Source organism: Electrophorus electricus, chromosome 16 (genome assembly GCF_041902795.1).
Source record: "Electrophorus electricus isolate QZ-2024a chromosome 16, ASM4190279v1, whole genome shotgun sequence".
Classification (NCBI taxonomy): Eukaryota; Metazoa; Chordata; class Actinopteri; order Gymnotiformes; family Gymnotidae; genus Electrophorus; species Electrophorus electricus.
Window position 1 is genome coordinate 1502501 of NC_137512.1, and position 20859 is coordinate 1523359.

Sequence of the window (20859 nt, forward strand, 5' to 3'; positions counted from 1 at the left end):
AAAACCCATATAACCACAAAACTCCACAAAAAGAAAAAAGAAAAAAGAAAAACATTTTTCAGATCCTACAATTAAACAGTGCCCACCACAGAGACATTTTAGAAGAATTTCTCTTTGCTTGTCATGTGTGTTTATTTTATAACACTCTTCATGAACTGACTCTTCTCATGGACTCCTTGTATAAAAACCCTTTCTTGTGAAAGTATTGATGTGTTATAATGGATTCTGAGCCCAAGTGTTGCTCATTTAAGTTTATAACTAAGAAAACTTCAGTAAAATATTTGGCTTTGACGTTTACAGCCTTGTGACCCCAATTTAAGTCCCGTCTACCCTACACGCATTAATGATGTCATTACAGGGGTCTCTTTTGTGAGATCTTCATGTTCCCCAGTGTTTTTGTGGGACTGAGAACAAAGAGATGAGTCTTCTGTTAAGGAAACCTTTGTTCAAAACTTGTGCAATCACGCAGACATCAACCCATCTCCCCCACACAGTACAGAGGTCGGCGTGAGAGCCTAAGTCAAGCTCCCCCATACCTCATAACTGCAATGCCATCCATGACCGAAGTCTCTCCATAAATAAAAAAGCAGTTTGATAATGAATTATCAAAGCAGCATTAACATTTGGACACTTTGGTACCTGCCAATTCCAGCTAAAATTATGAGTGCACCAGTTTTTCATAAAATAAGATACAATTCAAAAACGATCACCTTACCATAGCCATGCAAATTCAAGAGTGATGAAAGCCTACATTGTGGTTTACTATATGAAAAGGTAGTGTGTAAAATAGCATTTACCAGCTGCTTGTGTGCTAATGAGCAATTCTCCATTTACTGCTCTGCACAGCAGTGAGCCCAGCTCATGGGTGTGTGTATCCAGACCGAATAATGGAGAAATACCACTGGAGGAGGTATCAGCTTTCCATTCACTCCTCTAGTGCTGGGTGCCACCCCAGACTTTGCACTGATTAAAGCCACATGTTTTCTTACAGCTGGGACTTGCTTGACCCCGATTTTCTACATAGCTGAGAGACAGCTCAGGCTGTCCTCCACGGCACAGCACGCTCTGAAAAAACACAGCCAGGCTGAGCGCCAAAGCAATAAGCCACTTTGTTTTTAGCCTACCTACAGTTCTGTGCATTCTTCTGATAATCCGGGCTTTTTCTCGAATGTGTGGAATTCTTGCATTAACGTTTACATTTTGGCAGACGCTCTTATCCAGAGTGACTTACAAAAGTGCTTTGTCATTTCCTCATAGAATACATCCTAGCCAGTACAGTAGGTTAGAGTCCAACATACCAACGAACTAGAATACTATTGAAATACAGGGATCAATACTAATGCCTAGAAGTACAAAACACACATAAGCTCTACAACAGATAACAATAGTACTAGAGTACTAGAGTTAGCACAGGAGCAGTCAAGATCAGTGCAATAAACAATTCCCTACAATAACCACATAAGTTACTTTTGCCAGTTTCACACTGGATTTTTGTATGTGGATTCTAAATTCCAGATTCAAATACTGTTCGAATAATTGAGACAATTTACATCTGGTAAAAAGGTAAAAAATAACTTAATCTATTCTATGTATACCATTACAAATGCGAGCTTAATGAAAACCACTCCTGATTGTGTGTATGTTCTATCTGAGGAGGACACAAAGACCCTTTCAGTGCACTATGGTAAGCAGTAAGGCACTGGGAACCCCTGGAACTTGGAATAAGGAGAATAACCTTTCCTTCATAGCAATCCAAATGACTAACACCCTGCCTTGGACGCAACCCCCTCCTCTAGCAGTATTTCTTAGCAGGGTTTCAATACTAACAGCTTTACAGTCAGCAATGATTAGGGTGCATGCCTGGATATTAAGATAACCACTTAGCTACGTGTTGAATGAAACAGCTTTTTTTTTCTGCCTTTGCAGAACGTATATCTACGAAATGGAAAATGTAAGTCTACTAAAGAAGACTGTCCAAGGCAGAGGCGAACTACAAAATCAGATGGAATCAAGCTAAGAGCCAGAGATTGTGAACAGGCACTCACAGACGGTCAAGGCGCCAGGATAACTCCCACAGCCCTATAACCATCAAGCACAGGCATGACCATGAAGTTGTTCGGGTTGAGGACAGCACTTAAAGGTGTTTGCCAAGTCACTTAATACTCATTGCACCTAATATTCATATCTACAGCTCTGCCTGAGCGCGAGCCTTTCTTGGTTCTGCCTAACATGTTACCATTATCAGGAAATGGTGTTATTTCAGTAAAGTGACACAGTGGTTTGATAAGTGGACATCAAGACTGCGCAACATGGACAAAATATTATAATGCAATTACTGTATAATGCGAAACTGTAGTAAAAGCACATCGGCAAAGCCATCCCATGACACAGGCTAAGCTCGATGTATATTATTTAAATCATATTAATCAGGTTTATTGGATCACACGAACACATTGTTTCATGAGGACATCCACATAACACCTATCAGGGTCATCAAAGACCCTCATATCAAAGAAAAAAATAAAGAGCACAATAACACATTTCTTAGGTCTCTCACACACGTATCATGACCCTCTGTGCAGACACTGCGATAATGATTAACAAACAATTCATTCTGCAGTCTTATCCAGCAGCACAAATACATACACACTGATTTAAGCATACATTACTAAAAATACTTTCAAAAACAGTTGAATACATTTGATCAAATAAGTACATTTTGATCTTAACTTATCCATCATAAAAGGAATGACAGACAAACAAACCCTTAAATTGTGTGTTTGATAGGGGGGAATAAGAGTTTATTTAAATGTGTATAAACATTCCATATAAAATAATTGCACCCTATGTTCTCAGGTCAAGAGAAAGTTTACACTTTTATATCTAGATATACAGATATCAGGTAGGGCTATTTTAATAGTTCAAAGAACCTGTAAGCATTATGACTAACAAAAGTGCTGAAGTAGGGAAAACTATATAATTTTACTCCAGATTAACGTTAAATAGTTTAACATGCAACTTCTAAAGCTGTGTGCTCCTGAAAAGCCTTTAGTGCTGACCAGTTAACAAGATTTTCTTTTTCAAACAGGGGAAATATTTTTGTTGTGCTGAAAAAGGTGTTTCACGTGACAGTTAATTTGTGCGTCCAGTAAAAATGTGCCACTTCAGCACTAGAAGGACGTGTGAACACTGGCTAAAATACAGGTTTTACTCCAAAATCAGAGTACAGCATAGCCTAAAAAAGTAACAGACTGTTACGAAGCCAAAAACCTCTCCCCCTGAACGCATTGTGATTACATTTGGAACAAGACGAACTGGGTGGAGTCACCCCATCTCTGAAATGATGAATCTTACAAAGAATGCATCCTGAGACACTACTCACTCACACAGAAATGAATCTTACCCAGCAGAGCCTGGAACAGCTGGCTGCCAAAGATAGCAGAAACTTTGCCCACACTGGATCTGAGTGCCTGCTCCTCAGGGCTAGTCAGCCTGGCCTGATACTGCTTCAGTAACTCAACAGCTCTCTCAGTATCTGGTCATAAAGGGAAAAAACACAGGGTCTGCTTTTTGCTTCCAAGTGCTGTGAGTGTGTGGACCTTTCCACTGGCATGCTACCGTGCATCTATGACAGGTTTATGTTTGCGAGTCACAGTCTACCTAGCCCAGGTACAGTGTGTTTAGTCATTCAGCGTGTTTACTACAGTTGCAAATGAAGGGGCAGAGGCTGCAGAATACCTGGGTGGAAAAAATAAATACATCCTGTTTCTTTGGCCCTTCTACACTTCTACGCGTCGTAGGCTTCACGTGAAGGATGCGCCTCTCCAGAGCACAAGGCAATCGCGTGAGTGGCAGGAGTGCGCAAGTAAAGGCGCGTGAGAGCGTTACACACGCAAAGCCCGTCCTTCCGGCTCCCTTTGGAGAAGTTGACTTTAGGTGAAACCGTTGCAGGCACAAAGGAAAAGGACTTCCTGTTCCCCAAGCGTATTCCAAAGAAAGCGGAATATGGAATGACTCCCAACGTTTCCGTCTGGCAATTTTAGAATAATGTAAGAAATGACCTTGAACTATGAACAGTTTGTTGTGTAATTCCTGTGCGGGAACATGATGTCTCATACAAGTCGCTCATTATTACATGTAACCCTCGTTAGCCTAAATGCCAGCTAGTGGTGTCTAAAGTAAACTTACCGTACTTGTGAACCATGGTGCACAGTTGCAATGGCAGCACTTCCAGACCAGGACTTTCAAAAAGGGTTGGGAAGCATTACAGGCTTCTCACAGCTGTCCTGCAGAGACTTGACACTCGTCTTTCTTTTCTTTGAGGTCTTTGCTTTTCACGTCGAGCGACGACCGACGTCTCGACCCTCTTGGCACGCGACTAGGCACGAGATGCGCGGGGACTGCGTTACAGACGCGTGCCCGGGGAGAGAGTTCACGCCTCAGTGCTGCAGAGTTTGAACGGGTAATTGAGGGCGGTGTAGTGCAGGACTTTGGAGGGCTTAGTCATGGGTTCTGTACAAATGACGACCAGTTTGCTCGGAACAGGGAAGATCTGTTGATACACAGTCTCTGTTTATGGTTTGGCTAGGAAATGTATTATTTATTAACACTGTGCATCTGTTAAATACCTGAAACATTCCATGACCGGAGGACCGAAACTGTTTCGTATGCTGTGCACTGTTTTGGTTATCAACAGGTCGTTAAGGGCATCTTAACCAGTTAAGATGCTTGGGTGATCTAATTGCTAGACAGTTCCTGCCACCTACTGGTAAAAAGCTGTAATCTACAGTCTGATTCTACTATCTCCAAAAATAACTTCACTAACGGCAATGCAAAACGTGCGATACAGTATTTAACTACTACTCGCTGCGGCGGTAATTAGGTAAAGTCACCTGTGCCCAAGGTGAAAGGCATTCAAAAGAGATATGTAAATGAGGCCATGCATATTTAACACCCACGCCAGGAGACAGATGACTGACTACCGCCATCTGAACTCTTCCAGCTGCATAAAAGTGAACCGCATTTGTAACTTTCACCAAGACGGGTCGGGATCTGCACGGAGATGGGGGCCTCCGTTCTTTTTATAAATCAGGTCAGAGCAGCAAAACTGTGTTTTTGCTCAGTGTATATATGTTTAGAGTTTAAGTTTCTTCTTCTGTAACACTCAAACTGTCTTTGTTATGGCAAAACATTCGTGCCATTCTCCACCAAGACACCTTCGTGTACTGCTCCTATTGCTCAAATTTGCCATCATGACCACTCCAAACAAACGACATGTGCCTTTTAAACACATTTGTCAGTTATCTAAACGTGTGCATAATTGGGTTCCTGATTTTCATTTGTGGCCAGACTTCTGGGACGTCTGGCGGGTTCAGGTGCTATTTCTTGCGGAGCGGTGTTATGACCCGCTAACGTCATATGTAAATGAGCACAGTATGCTACATCGTTGTAGATTACGCAGATACGCCGGTAATGCATATTCATGAAGGAGGAAACACCGCGACACCCGTGGCTATTTAATATCACGTTAAATATTTTTTATGTATTTTTTATGTAGTCAACTATAATGTAGCTAAATATAACTTTTACATAACTGCATTAATAAGAAATAACCCAAGCCCTTCAAATTTAAAGCAAACCAAGTTGTTGGGGCAACCAACTGCCAACTATGTCCAGCAGGTGGCGCTTTATCTCTAGTCAATTCTTGTACATTTAAGGTCGTGAACCAGACCACATTCTGGCCAATGAATACACAGTGGTGATGCTTTTTAAACAGAAAATAATTTTAAAATCTTTATTATTTACAAAAAAAAATTGTTCTCACCTTATGGGTAAAAGTTTGTAAAAGTTAGTCTTCAAAAACACTTGTTGCTTGATCTAAGAAATTTCTAATTCTCAGCCAACTAAGGTTTTTTGTTTATTTGTTTGTGGGTTTTATTTTTGCTGTTTCGGCATTGTTACTCAAGGTTACACAGGAATGTTACACATTGCCTTGTCTACACTCCCAACACGTGACATTGACACTGATGGAGTTCATGCAGAACTCTAACAAACTTTTCTTAATCTTGGTGTCATCCATTTGATTCTTCTCTTTCAATTGAATCTTGTATCATGTCACTTAAGACTGCTTTCTACCACCTGAGTGATGGCTCTCCAGACTCCAGCCTACGAAGCAATAAGGAAGAAATTCTGGCTCTTCCATTCACTCATTCATTCATTTGCTGAACCCCTTCAACCCTCCACTCCAGCCTGTACACCTAAGTGGTCCAGAACGGGTCTGCTTAAAACAGCCCAGTTCACATTGTCTCCTGTCAGTGGACCTTCAGCGTAACAGCTCCACTCGCGTCCTCGTACTTTCTGTGATCGTACCTGTATTTCAGCCTTTAAAATCCAACTAAAAATTCTAAACTTCTTTCCTTCCCTTCCTCTAACTTTTAATTCTGATCAAGTTTCTGTTTGGTCCTGTTTCTGGTACTGTTTTTGATTTGTTGACTCTCCAAATGTGTTTTATTTATGAAGTTCCAAAGGGTTGCGAATGGGTTTTTAATAAAAAACTCCAGTTCCTCAGTGTCTCCTAAGACTAGATGTTTGTACCACAATACACTGACAGTGAAGCACTAGGAGAATACAGTCTGTGAACTCTGTTTTATACAGAACCTGTAGGTAGATAGTAGAACTATGGCATTGACTGTAAAGATCCATACGACATAATATTACAGGGAAAGCAGGTAGTCTGATACACTGTATCCACAGTCTGCTGGGGTGACAGTGGATTGCACACTAAAGCAATGTAAGCAATGCGTGATGGCCTTTGCACAATTAAACATTATAAACCTCTTTTTTGTTTATCTGCATGAAGTTATCTTCATTGAAAACCCTGAGTGTATGTGAGGAGCTCCTCGGAGTTCAGTGAAGCTGTAGGTTAACCATGGAGAGCTGCTACAGGGTGTTCTGCCTGATTCCTCTGCATTTACCTTAGAAATATGAATTTGAATAGCTAACCGTGACTAATAGTGGTTAAAGCCCAACCATTCATATCCCTCATACCTCTATTCGCACGGCCTATTTCCCAACAAGACAGGGCACGTTTAAAGCAGTTTTAATTCTACTAATCAAAAAAGAGATTTAATTTTTTTAACGTGCTTCTTCACATTTTACAAGCTATTGCTTTTGGGATGTAGAGTTTTGTCAAAAAATATAAGGTGAAACAAATCTTAATCCTTTATGGAAAATGTTATAGCACTGTAACGAATATTCTGATATAATAATACTGTCACCAGTATACTGCTCTACATTTTAAAAAATGCACTACTAATGCACTAGTGCAGAAACATCAAACAATGAACAATTAGTGTATTAATTTTACATTTATTTACAGTGCAACAATGTAGAGTAGCAACATTTAGTCTTTTAAAATGACCTCTTAAAATATTGAACATACACATAAAGCAGACACAAATGCAAAACTAGAATGTATAAAAAGAATCAACTCTAAATCAAATGTGTAAGCTACAGAGGTAGCAGAAATGTCTCAGCTGCACAGAAATAAAAAAATCTCTTTAACATCCAGTGTGAACAATACAGACACGAATGTAAATCCTTGGCTCTCATTTTCCCATTTCAAATCTTGGATTTAAAAAATGAATGACCGTAGGTCACAGCAACCAACTGAACTATTGTCACTGAAAAAAAATCTGTACTAAAACCAAAACCAAAATCAGCTTTTATTTCCTAATATTGAAAGCATTTGTATTACAAAGGTATAAAACTGGAAAACATTGACATATATGAACAAAATATATAGGAAGATTGTTTATATAACATTCATAACATCTTACACACACATACACACACACAGAGGGAGGTGTTTTCAAAATCTGGCAAAGATTTGGTCACATCTCTGCCAAACACACTTGGCCTGGCTTTACCACAACAGTACAGCTAAGGAAAATTATGTTTACCAGGTTACAATGGGACAGACTGTCTCCTGATGGTTACCAGGTATTATAATGGGACAGACTGTCTCCTGACAGTGGTTTACAGCCTCATCTTGTTTTCTTAGAAACTAAAATATTTCATAAATGAGAGTCCACGGGTTTTTCATTTAACAAATAACTAAGTAAATATTATTTTAATTATAGTGAAGAAGTTTGCTTTCTATTAAAAAATTCTGATTTTGTATAAAAAGTGACATTCATTTTACTTTGAACATTCCCTCCCTCCTCCTAGTTTTGTTTTTTACTTGATTCCTCTATAAGCTGATTGGTAAATGCCAATCATATAAAATACAACCATAGAATTATAGTAAGATTTAGAAAGATAGCAACCTATCAGCCTGTGTTGAAATCAGTAGTCTGTGATCCCTAACTTGTGCCTCAACCGTCACTAGAAGAGGCAGTAAAGTCTTTCTGGATTAGCACCAAGTCACCTATGAAATGTCAGAAATAGTAGATTAAATTTTAACTGACGTTAAAATAAATGCAAGCTGAAATGAACAAATCTGTTTCAAGACACCAAGAAAAATCCTAAAGAATTTTTCCTGGTTCTTGAGATCACATTCATATAGTAATGAACAATTTACGATTGACTCAGAATAATGGAACTGTAATCAAAAGGCTGAAGACGGGATGACAGATGCATCTTCAGTTGTGTGGGACGAAATCTTAATTTCTATTCTAATTCACCATGAAGTGTATCTTTTAGTGTAGGAATAATACTTTAAACTGGGAGCAGGGAAGGCCACATCATGTCTTATGAGTCTGCAGTCGTGTGTTTGTGAATACACTGCAGCTGTAGATATTATTGTCATCAAATGTTTTTTAAAATTCTAGGCTACTTCACATTTGTTGTGCTGGAGCTGTTCTCAACAATGAATTGTAAATTGTAAAAAATTGTAAATTATTATAATACAAATCATATGACCATTTTTAACATTGAATTATGGCAAAAATACCTATGTTAATGATGAAATATAACTACTATAATGATGAAATATGTCCCTTAATCATTTTAGAGTTAATTAGATGATAAGAAGGGGTATCCTTCTTTCTGATTCTTGGAGGAAAATGCGGCTCCTTGCTTGTTTTTCCCTGTACACAAAGGAAAAATAAAAATATAATTTTGTAATGTTGTTCATTTTTGTATGTGTTCAGAATACACAGTGCGTGATCATCCAAACTTTCTATCCATTTGTCCGTATTAGTCATGTATGCATGCAAACATAATTAATTGCTTTCCCTGTCACATCAATGTTCAGTATATCATTACAGTATAATATACAATATATTGTTGCAGTATATTTCACACCAGCAGAAAAAAAGTTAAAGTGTTTAGAAAGCTACAAAACCAGTAGCATGACTCCCTTTATGGTCTGTTTCAATCAGCAAATTAAGAAACACAATAAAAGGAGAGTTTGCCATTTTGTACTGAACTAAAAGCAGGAAGCAGGAAGCGCTACCCACCTTTGGTATGTCTGTTACAGCGGCACCTACTAAACAACACAAGTTTTGGATATGAGTGCGAGTTTATCTCATTGACACATTGGACATAAGTTATAGACTTCAGTTCTTACCTTTGTAAAAGAAAGAATATGAACATCAAAAGTAGTGACACCAGGTCAGCAGTGATCCATATAATTTTGTACACATGAGGTGTCTGGGGAACACACACACACACACATATAACATGTGAAAACTGCATAATGTGACATAATGGGTGCCATGTATCTACTGTTTACCTACTTAAGCAGATGTCCAAGTTGGCATAAACCCCAGAGCCCTATTACAGTGCCAAGGTTGTGCTCACCAGGTGCCAGTCAGGCTGAGACATGTCCTTAAGTATGTGGCAGCTGTTGGTGGTCACAGAACTGACCCCTGAGCACCACAGCAGAGAGAAGAGCCAGGGCTCGTTCACCACCCACAGGTTAACCTTCACGTTCCTGCTCCGCAAATCACTGTCTCACAAACACACAGATACACACACACACACACAAGATTTAACGCAAAACAGTTTAATCTCCCGTGAGACGAACAAGTATGCTTTAAGGAATGCCTCTGTGTTGACAATCGTCACATTGGTCTGTGATTTTGCACCAGTTTCTGCAAGATGCTGGCTGTTGTCAAGGGTGTAACTGCCACGGGCTATTTTCATTTATGTAAAGTCATAAAAAGTTGGGATTGAAGCATTTTTTAAATAATTGCGTTATTATTATTACAGTGGAAACAGCGTAGCTTTCAAAGTCTTGCCTTTTTTTTAAAAGAGAAAAACTAGTGTGTAAATAAGAAATGTGTGTAAAAAAACGTGATAAATTGTTTCACTCAAATACACACCTTGGTTCAATCTAAGATTTTTAGACAAACTAAGAACTTAGTTTGGCTATTGTGTGCATGTAAATGTAGTCAATGAGATGGGATTGGAGATACAGTGCTCTGTCAAAAAGCAGAAAGATTAACAACAGAGAGGCATTTCTTACGACATACTTGTTCATTAATCCATAGTAAAATAGTAATCCAACAGTGTAAATTCAGCACTTGTTTAATCTTCTCATGGAGTTGCCCTCCTGTAAAGGTGTGTTACCATAACACAGATGAAAAAAGCCCCGGAGGTAAAATAATGACCTGCAGGAATCTCATAAACTTGCCAAATTCTCTGTTTACATTTCCACTAAAAGAAAAAAGTAAAGTGCAAGAAAGGTGTGCATTGCACAATACATTCCACAGCACTGGGAAAGTATTCTGTGAGCAGGTGAGGCAAAGCGATGGCATGTGGAACATGATACCGGGAAGAATTACTTCAGGTTCCATGAAGCGTTGTGAAGGGACCATCAATGTCTTCTTAGACCCAGAAGAGACTACTGTCCATGGAAGGAACAGAGAATTCAAAATGATATCAGTAAATTTTAGAGAAAAATGTCAGGTTAGTGGTCCCCCATAGAGTGGACATAGAGGCTACAACAGGACCATGGACCCAACATACAGGCCAGGTGAGCTGAAGACTGGAGCGCAGGCAAGGAACGCCCTGATATTCAGGAGGAATGGTCTTAACTGCACACCTGAACGCCCTAATTAGTCAGGAGGAAGCCTGATCAGTATGGCTGGCTTCCAGAGGAGTCTGCTAAAAGCCACTGCTGATATACTGTATGTCTCACCAGAAATATTTACAAGAGTGCACACTCTTTTTTGCCATCTGAACTGCAAATGTTAAACGCTCTGTTTTTGTATGTGTGCAGTGCTCTCAGTTAAACATGGCATTCCACTTCCTCTCTTCTGCCTGTGACGGTGCTCCGTGCTCCATGCAGGCCAGTGCATGCTCAATGCATAGCTTTTCATCCGAAGGGTTCCCAGGACGTTTCCTTAAATTGTGACCTTTTATTGGAGCAGCAGAATTCCATATTTCAGAGCACAGCGCACTTTCTTTTATGAATGTTACAGCTGCCTTCGCCTCCACCTGGGTCCACGCCACCAGTGTTAGAATTCACAGAGCCATCGTGTCTCTGCATGCCAGACAGAGGGTGCAAAAGACTCTGACCTAATTTCCTCAGCACTCAGTGTACTGTACTTCATATTTAGCCAGGATCCATTATCATTCCGCAGCGTTTTTTGATCAGGATAGACCTGGTGGAACCCTGGATAGTACTTTTTAACACACTCTCTGTGTCCTTCATGAAGCCACCATATCTGTAAAAAAAACCAAAACAAAACACAGAGACAAACTATAAGACCATTGTCAATGTTATAAAACTGAGTGACACTATGAGATCTAGACATGTGAACAAAGAAAGTAAAAACTAAAGCAGTCTGTTTAAAGTTTGGCTTGCTAAAGATGTCTAATGTGGCTTACCAAATCCTGTGAGATGCCAGATTTCTGGATGACCTTCGCTATGTCATTGCAGTTACCATGTCTGTCATACTTTAGGTCAAAGATGAGGGAGATATTGCGTTCTTTGGAAAGTTCGAGGAGCTCTGAGAGGGATGTTACTGTCTGGTTACGAGCCACCGTCTTTTCCTGCTCCGAAAGCAAGGATACCGACCAGAATGGGTCTGTCTGCATGACGGACAGAAAATTCACACATTTAAAAAGATGACAATTCATTTCTAACACATAGAAACACAAACTGAAAAGCTCTTTAACCTTAACAAACCAATCGCCAGCGTTTAGCATTTGCAGCTCCTCCCATGTGATATCACTGCTGCTGTTGTACGTTCGGTTCGGAAACACCGCATCCACATTCGTCGTCCTGTGCAGAAACCCTTTGCCAGAGTCATGCATAAGAAAAGGCACCATGTCCTTGCTGAAGAGAAAAAAGGGAGCATTAGTCCTCGGAGTAGCGAATACTAGCGATAAAGTGACGCCGCAAGCCTGAAGTGGCGCGTACCTCAGCTGGACATCTGTCTCAAAGGCTGTGACGTGACACGCAACACTCCTCCTGAATGACATCATCGTGTTCTCTGGGGCCAGCTGAACATCACATGACCATTGAGAGAGATAAATACTATAACAAAATGCATTCAGCCATTTCCTTAAATATCTTTAGGTGGACTCTGTAATCTGTCACATCTCTTATTCATCACATTTTCTTCATTTGATCAATTAAGTACAAAGACTATTACTGGGTAATTACTACATGTCTCAGTAATGAATGCCTTTGTTATCAAGACTACTGGGTCTAAAAATCCCTGTTTTCAAGAACATTCCGCCATTAGTTATTCCATTTCACACTGACAGCCTAAAATCTGGGAATAATGCCATATTGTATAAATGAAACAACCACTAGTGATTCATCTGACCCTCATGTAGTAAGATAAAACGATGTTATGTGCTGTAACAACCTCTGTGAAATACGAGCGCAGAAACACTGCTCCAAAGAATGCACTTTCCACAGGAAACATGCGACAGCACAGAAAATGAAGTCTGGAACTTACCATAGGTGCGCCCCGGTGTGCGACCAGGGCCGGTTTTGGGGGAAGCATGTAACTAATACAGGGAGAATAAATGAATAAGGGACTGATGAAAACCATGACTGTAACTGTCCATAAGGCCCCAATAATGAGGCTCCTCGAGACTGTAAACACAAAGACAAACACCAATAACCAAACCATGCAGACCCACACAAATGTGCACTCTGTACAAAGCCTCATTAAGTGTAATACGAGGAGGCAAAAAACGCGTCTGACTTCTGTCATATATTAGACTGCGCAAGCTATATGTGACATATTACAGTCAAGGAATTGTCTTTTTCTAATTGGAAATTAGAACTAATCTCTGAGACAGAGAACACAGGGACATCGTCCCTTCTGTGTGTGCTTCAACCGCTGGCATGACAACATTGCAGTCGTATGAGCCATGCTGCGCCACAGAGTCCGGCAGACAGCGCTGACCTGAGCGCTGAGCTCTGTGGTATCTCTGAAACACCAGCCAGCTGATCATGGTCAAGGCCACCACCGCAGCAAGGTGCAAGAACGGCGCCGTTGCCTGAGAGACAGCGGAGAGGACAGAGACAGTAGTACGTGAAAACGCCGCTGCCCAACACACGGCCTCAGAAAATACAATGAAAAGGCAGCGTGTGGTGAGGAAGGATTTCACTGTGGTTCTGCACCTGCAGCAACAAACGAACTGCTTCCCACTCAGCTGTCCAACACAGGCTTACCACTGCGATGCCTAGCATGACTATGACCAGCGACACAGACAGCAACACCTATCCAGCAAGAAAACAACACAGCACCCAGGCCTGCTACAGCCATTACTGACATATGCTTGCGTCAATTAAAACACTCTGTAGACAAAAAAAAATAAAGAAACTGATTTAAAGTGCAAGTCAAGTACAAGTATACCGTACAACTAGATTTTAAAAGCTACACAGGATCTGAATGAGTCTTTTGTTGCTGTACTGAAGTTCATGTATTTCCTTGTGGGGTTAACAGGTCAGCATAACTGCCAGTCATTCGAACTGTTGCAAAGTTTAAAACAGTAAATGCACTTTACATGTAGGTGAACATTACATGGCTCTGGCGTTTCTAACACACCTAGATGAGGTTGCACTACCTTATGCAGCCAGTGCAGGTCCAAAGGTTCCTTTAAGGCAATCAGGAGGAATGAAAGACACTGCAACAAAAAACAGCAATGTTCATTACAACAAAACAACAAATGACATGTTCTTACATATTAAACATATTACAGCTGTTAGTCCATCCTCACCAAGAGCAGGAGGCAGTACATGGCCAGCATTGCGGACAGGACAATGACCCCCGTGTACCAGTTCAGCCACACTCTCAGTTTTTCAAATGCTTTCCTGTTTAAACAGAAATCACAGCAGACCAGCTGTCTACCGCTCAGGCTGAGCCAAACATCTTTGATTATATTCCATACTACAAAGACGTGGAGTATCATTCAGGATTATTGGAACGCTTGCATAAAGCTCTTTTGTTGCGCATCCTCACCAGTTGACATCATTGTTGTCATTGTAAGCAGCAAAGCAAACATAGAGCCATGCCAGGGTGATAACGGACATCAGGCTGAGGACAGAGACCTGGCAGCGTGTGTACTGCACAGAAGGATCAGAAAAGAACATATAAGGTACATGTCTCCACATGATGACATTCTAAATGACTTTCCCTTATAATTATTCTACCAGTCAAACTGGTAACACGTAGTCCTCTCCAGAAAAAAAAAAAAACGTTAAACTGTCATCACTCATGACAAACTTTGCTTTTCACCCATTATGTATAAGGTGGTGAAAGAATGACATGGACCAGTGAAAACATAAAACTTGAGCAATATCATATTTAGCAACATCTTTCACAATTTCTGATTGTTCAGAATACACAAACAGATGCATTACAACAACATTATGAATCAATGTATTTAGCAATATCTTTCGCAATTTCTGATTGTTCAGAATACACAAACAGATGCATTACAACAACATTATGAATCAATGTATTTAGCAACATCTTTCGCAATTTCTGATTGTTCAGAGTACACAAAAAGATGCATTACAACAACATTATTAATCAATGTACAACAACACTATTCAATTATGTACAACATTAATATTCAATATTCAATTATGTACAACATTAAACAATATACAACAAAATTATTACTCTATAGTGTAATGCATAGAACAGTCAAAGGTCTAGTTTCCAAACTTTCACAGCGCAGCCACGGTCCTTGGACATAAGGACCACGAGGGAGATCTTTGGCCACTAGTCCTGTGGAGGTCCACCAAAGAGGCGTCTGTGAGAAAGGTACTTAAAACCAAATTTCATTTTATCAGAAATACTCATGTCCTTAATGGCCTTTCTCTGGGGGGAACCCCACCTCTCCCTCCCTCAACCTTTCCGTGAACAGGCGTGCTTCTCTCTGGAAGCACTGCTCATGTTGAGTTTCACTTCCTCATGAATGACCATTTGATGAAACATGAGATTCTGGATGTATCAAATGGGGACCGCAAACCTCAGCTATCAGAGAGCCAAATGAGGCCTTTCCACACGAGGTTACAGGCATCTCTGAATACGCTCCTAATAAGTCCTGAGTGCACCAAACAGTCTCAAGCAATCAGGCATCCAATTAACATACTTTTCACCACAACTGAACCCCTACATCCAAGAACACAAACTTATATTTAGTTAAAAGGGGAGTGCAGATATATGGTAAGTATTCAACAAGAAGTATTCAGAGACAACATTTCTGAATTTGTCCTGCATTTGTCAGTTGCAATAATAATTCGTCAGTCTCCATTACACCATTTACTCAGAGAAGGTGAGTGCTGAAATAGCACTGCATTAGTTTCACTGCAGGTGAAACTGAACAAGCTAAAAACATAATTAATTTGCATGCAAATGTTGTTCTAACAGTACTGGAGATGGTCAGCCACAGGAAGGCATTTAGAACAGCACACACACACACACACACACACACACACACACACACACACACACACAAGATACTCACTCTCTTATTGCTTTCCCCCGAACTCTTCCAGTTGCAGCTGTAAGTTCCTCTGAAGCAGATTCGGAATACATTCCATGAACACATGATGTCTTCTTTGCAGCAACATAGGAGTTCACACAAAACAAGAAGGATTCGCAGGGACTCCTTTTTGAGAAGTTCTGTGGTTGGATTTCGGGGTGTGGAGTTGTTCGTGTAAGAGCTCACTGTCAGGTCTGTGTGAAAGCAAAAGAACAGGATGATAAAGACAGAGAGAGTCAAACCAGTTCTCCGGCTGGGGGCTGAACACACACACACATGCACACCTACCTGTCCTACCTATACCCACCCACTCATCTGGCTTCCAGGTTGCAATTACCTGGAGCTCTTTCTAGCCAGCACAAGTCAGGGTATTTACAGACAGATGGACATTTGGGTGGATGAATGGACACAACTTATTCAGGACTGAACGCATAGGTCAAAGGTCCAACTCTGGGTCACAAACTGACTGATGTGCTAATAATATGTTACAAACTATGGAACCATCCATGGATATCAAGTTTGTATATCAACTTGTATATATTGTATATTAAAGCTCTTAATAAACTCAATTAAATTCCAATAAGAGTATCCTACTGCTACAATAATGTATCATCTAGCACATATAAAACTGATTTATGCATGTTATAATGATCAGCACGTGGGTGGTAATTGGAGTAGTGTACTTTTTTCTTTTGCCCATTTAGAGGGTGCATAGAATGAACCTGACACTGAGTTGTTGTGTAAAGCTGTTTGACTTCTGGTTCACTTGTGATGGCATGTTGAAGCAGGCCAATGAAAAATCAGCCAACACCAGCTTTAGCCAACACAAAGGCGGCGTTTAAGGAAAGATAAAAGCAGAATGTGTCCTGTGGACAGCCTGAAGGAAATGTCAGTCTACCGTGCAGCACAAAGTAATTAACATATGCATGTCTCTGCAGACTCATGAGCAATGAAAAATATTCGATTCAATAGGTGAAATTTCAACACGCCACGCAAATATCAGTTAGTTGACATGATCAGGCTTTTAGTCTAGTCTTTCACCATTCACTGGTAGTGCGTAGCTATTCTCTAGAACATCAGATGGCACAGACATCAGCTAAAGTAAAAACCATACAGGGCTCTACACTGCACTGATGCAAGCAATGTGCCACACCCTGCATGTCCTGATAGGTAATCACATATAAGCAAAGTCCTGCCAGAGTATAAAAGGCGCAGAAAGACGTTAAAGAAGTGAACTTTGGTCCCTCATCTTGAACCAAACCAGGAGAAACCAGATTAGATTATGGGCTTCAGGCCTACAACAAACAGTTGTACTCTGTATGTAATAGACAGTACTGATGCGGTGACTACACAGACGAGTGCCAGGTTATATGTAATACAGACATAAATCACATACATTGTGCTATAACGTCCTTTTTCTGTTAGGTCTGCTCTTAAAGAACAGAAGGTCATCATTCTAATTTCACTTTCACACACCCAGTCACATAACAAGGAACTTGGCATGATGATAAATTATGATCACTCAATATAAGAGATAAGAAAGTGTTTTGTTCACCTAGACTTTGAATTTCAAAAAAACAAAACAATACAGAAAATATTTCACGACACAGTCATGTTTGGTTTTGGCTGCATTGTCATACCGTACTACATGTTATAGGACTATAGAATATTACAATTGATTACGTATAGAGTTAAGTTAATAGATATATAGACAGAAGTACAGACAGACAGATAGCATCCTAAATAAATATATGCTAGAAATACAGAATACTGAATGTAAAAGAACAATATTTTGCTTAGAGGTAAGAAGTGAATAGTAAATACAGTGAGAGAGGAAAAAATATTAATTAATTATTTAAAATATGAAATTATTTTCAGAATGTCATTTAACAGTGTAGTTTATATACAGCAGTTTTCAAAATGCAACAATAAATAAATAATAAATATCATATTAATATTATGAATAATATTATTTAATTCATAAAACTCTATTAGTCCCCTTTATAAACCAGATTTAATTCCAACAAACGATTTTTTCTCAAATGTGTGAAATTTTACACATACGATCATCGTGTGACAACCATGAGATGCTGAAATGACATTACCGTTTAACGGTGCCATTATTAACTACTGTCCTTATGCACGAGGCTATTTTTAAACATAAATGGAGATGTTTTTCTATGGGGTTTAGTACAACTCCAACTATTACAGAATGTTGTTCTCACTATTTCAATATAGGGACACAGATCAATTTAAACCAAGAATGAATTATCTAAGATTTCTCAGCCAGAGTTTAAAATCAAATGGTGTAATGCTGTTAAAACAAAACAATATAATAATAATCCTGGATTACCAAATTTGAAGATTATCGCTTAACTCAGATTAATTTATTTCCTGTTGGTGTGGCCTGTCTATTTTTGTGCACGGATGCTCAAGGATGAAAATCGTTAATTATGATGTAATGATAAAGACTTAGAAGACAATGTCTGCTGCAGAACACCTTGAGATACTTAGTACGTACCTGAAAGAAAGCTACATAACAGCCAGGTTCAGAGGAGGGGCTTACTGGCTAAAAAAAGATAGCTGTGGTTTTGCCTGATTCTGGATCTCTCTGTGATTCATTAGAAATCTATCTGTGGTTCATTAGGGATCTATCTGTGGTTCATTAGGGATCGTATTTGTGGTTCACTAGGGATCGTATCTGTGGTTCATTAGGAATCTATCTGTGGTTCATTAGGGATCATAACTGTGGTTCATTAGGGAGTGTATCTGTGGTTCATTAGGGATCTATCTGTGGTTCATTAGAAATCTATCTGTGGTTCATTAGGGAGTGTATCTGTGGTTAATTAGGGATCTATCTGTGGTTCATTAGAAATCTATCTGTGGTTCATTAGGGAGTGTATCTGTGGTTCATTAGGGATCTATCTGTGGTTCATTAGAAATCTATCTGTGGTTCATTAGGGAGTGTATCTGTGGTTCATTAGGGATCTATCTGTGGTTCATTAGGGATCATATCTGTGGTTCATTAGGGATCTATCTGTGGTTCATTAGGGAGTGTATCTGTGGTTCATTAGGGATCTATCTGTGGTTCATTAGGGATCGTATCTGTGGTTCATTAGGGAGTGTATCTGTGGTTTATTAGGGATCGTATCTGTGGTTCATTAGGGAGTGTATCTGTGGTTCATTAGGGACCATATCTGTGGTTCATTAGGGATCGTATCTGTGGTTCATTAGGGAGTATATCTGTGGTTCATTAGGGACCATATCTGTGGTTCATTAGGGATCGTATCTGTGGTTCATTCCAAACCAACCTGAGGTTCAATCATGGCATTTGTCTCTTCTGTTTGATTGCTTTTGTTTGATCTTTCATTGATGTGCATCGGCTCAGATCCAGTTCTACAGCAAATCAGGGATCCTGTGTGCTGAGTCATGTGAGATGGCTTTCCCCACCACTCACGAAAGCTCATTTATGTGGGTAACTTCACAAAGTCCATTCCTCTGTTCCTTCCTGTGTCATGAAACTACCAAACAGTCATCTAGTCATAAGATCCAGTCTGAATGTTTGTATAAAATCAGAGCATTTTTGACCCTCCATGATAGATTTTTTTTCTTGATTGCTGTGTATATGCAAATTATTCTCATTACTCTTGATAAGATTTTAATACACAAAGTTGATCACATGGGTGTACACAAGCCAACTGCCCGTCACAACATTAGCTATTACACGACGCGCTGCGCTCGAAATACGTTTTTGCTTTTTGTTCCTTATACATTTAAGATAAAACATTTCCCTCAAAAAATGAATTTGCTTTTAAAAGCAGTGGCTTGTCCATACAAGCATTTTTCAGTCTCTCGGAAGAGCTATATTTTTTGGATTTAATAGGGAACGTTTCTTTAATGCCAAACACGAGGGTGGGCACGTTGGACAGATATTTACAGTTGTTTACGATTCTATTCGAATGTATAAACTTGTATGACAAATAAGTAAAAGTTCTGCCATTTATCTTTGCTCCGCATTGTTTTTCTATCATTATCGTTCTAATGACATTACGATAACTACTGTGATTTTCCGGGAACTGGCCAATAGATTATTACAGGTGATTTCCATCATGACATGACATACATCAATAAGAGTTTAGAAGACTGAACAAAAACCGGTTTATTAAAACCATTGTTTTGTTGGTCTTTCAAATTCATTTTGAGGATAACCTAAATTATTCTAGGTTGTTCTTACCTTACGTACAGTCTTGACTTGGTTATCGGGCTACTGATCCAAGTTCTTTCGGCTAGTTCTAACAAAAAATACAAGCATGGTATTTTTATTAGTCTACACAAAGAATTAAATTAGTGCGCAAATAGACAATGGATGACCACGTTTAATGAAAATAATTGGTTCACTTGAACTTTCTAACATTTTGATGTTGATCGCAGCAATGCCAGTTTAATAAACTAAAGATGACATCGTGAAATCGCATACACCAGACTGAATCTGTTAATTCATTACATGCGGATCATTTTCCCAGCCTACTTAAACTTACCTGTGCAAGAGAATGCGTTACTATCACACCCAGACGCTGAGGACATCCAGCAAAGCTCCTAGCAGCCTTTGGATCCCTGGCTTTCCTTCCACGTTGATGACTCACGTTGTCGGAATACTGATGAGTTGAATTCAAAGACAGGAATTCCACTGGAAACTTAGATAGGAGTCTGGGGGAGGGGCAAGAGTGTCTAACCCTAATTGGAAAAGGGAGAATATTTAAATATGTATATATATTAATTATACATATTATTAAACCTATTTGAACAGCATGCTTCGTTGTTGTGTTTGTAAGCCTGTTAAAAACTTAAAGAATACATTAACAGATATATAAGCAATTGTTAATAGTGGTA

General features: G+C 39.5%; 2 protein-coding genes across 10 annotated transcripts in view; both read right to left on the minus strand.

Annotated features, from left to right (window-relative positions):
* Positions 1–5822, minus strand: part of LOC145651731 (uncharacterized) — a 17643-nt gene extending 11821 nt beyond the window's left edge. The window contains exons 1-2 of one of the 4 annotated variants that reach the window (XM_081699288.1): positions 4189–5817; positions 3404–3535 (exon numbers count right to left, since the gene is read on the minus strand). In XM_081699288.1, the coding sequence (XP_081555414.1) occupies positions 3404–3535; positions 4189–4204 (148 nt within the window). In that variant the 5' untranslated portion in view covers positions 4205–5817. Of the gene's footprint in view, positions 1–3403; positions 3536–4188 lie in introns of all 4 variants that reach the window. The other 3 variants (XM_081699289.1, XM_081699287.1, XM_081699286.1) reach the window with 3 other exon arrangements.
* Positions 5823–7352: 1530 nt separating this feature from the next.
* Positions 7353–20619, minus strand: gdpd2 (glycerophosphodiester phosphodiesterase domain containing 2). Of its 6 annotated transcripts, XR_014117675.1 has the most exons (18): positions 20508–20619; positions 20204–20261; positions 15952–16163; positions 14436–14539; positions 14194–14287; positions 14041–14100; positions 13595–13693; positions 13377–13470; positions 12921–13060; positions 12374–12456; positions 12130–12289; positions 11839–12042; positions 11527–11675; positions 9805–9952; positions 9572–9654; positions 9462–9490; positions 8954–9089; positions 7353–8428 (listed from the first exon to the last, which is right to left on the minus strand). XR_014117675.1 is itself a non-coding variant. In XM_081699298.1 (17 exons), the coding sequence occupies exons 3-17, from the start codon at positions 16033–16035 to the stop codon at positions 9016–9018; spliced, it is 1554 nt and encodes a 517-aa protein (XP_081555424.1). In that variant the 5' UTR covers positions 16036–16163; positions 20204–20261; positions 20508–20619; the 3' UTR covers positions 7353–9015. The 6 variants fall into 6 exon arrangements, 4 of the variants coding, with proteins under 4 accessions (XP_081555424.1, XP_026874390.2, XP_026874389.2 ...); XR_014117676.1 differs by lacking the exon at positions 9462–9490; XM_081699298.1 differs by having other exon boundaries at positions 7353–9089; positions 13646–13693.
* Positions 20620–20859: the final 240 nt, after the last annotated feature.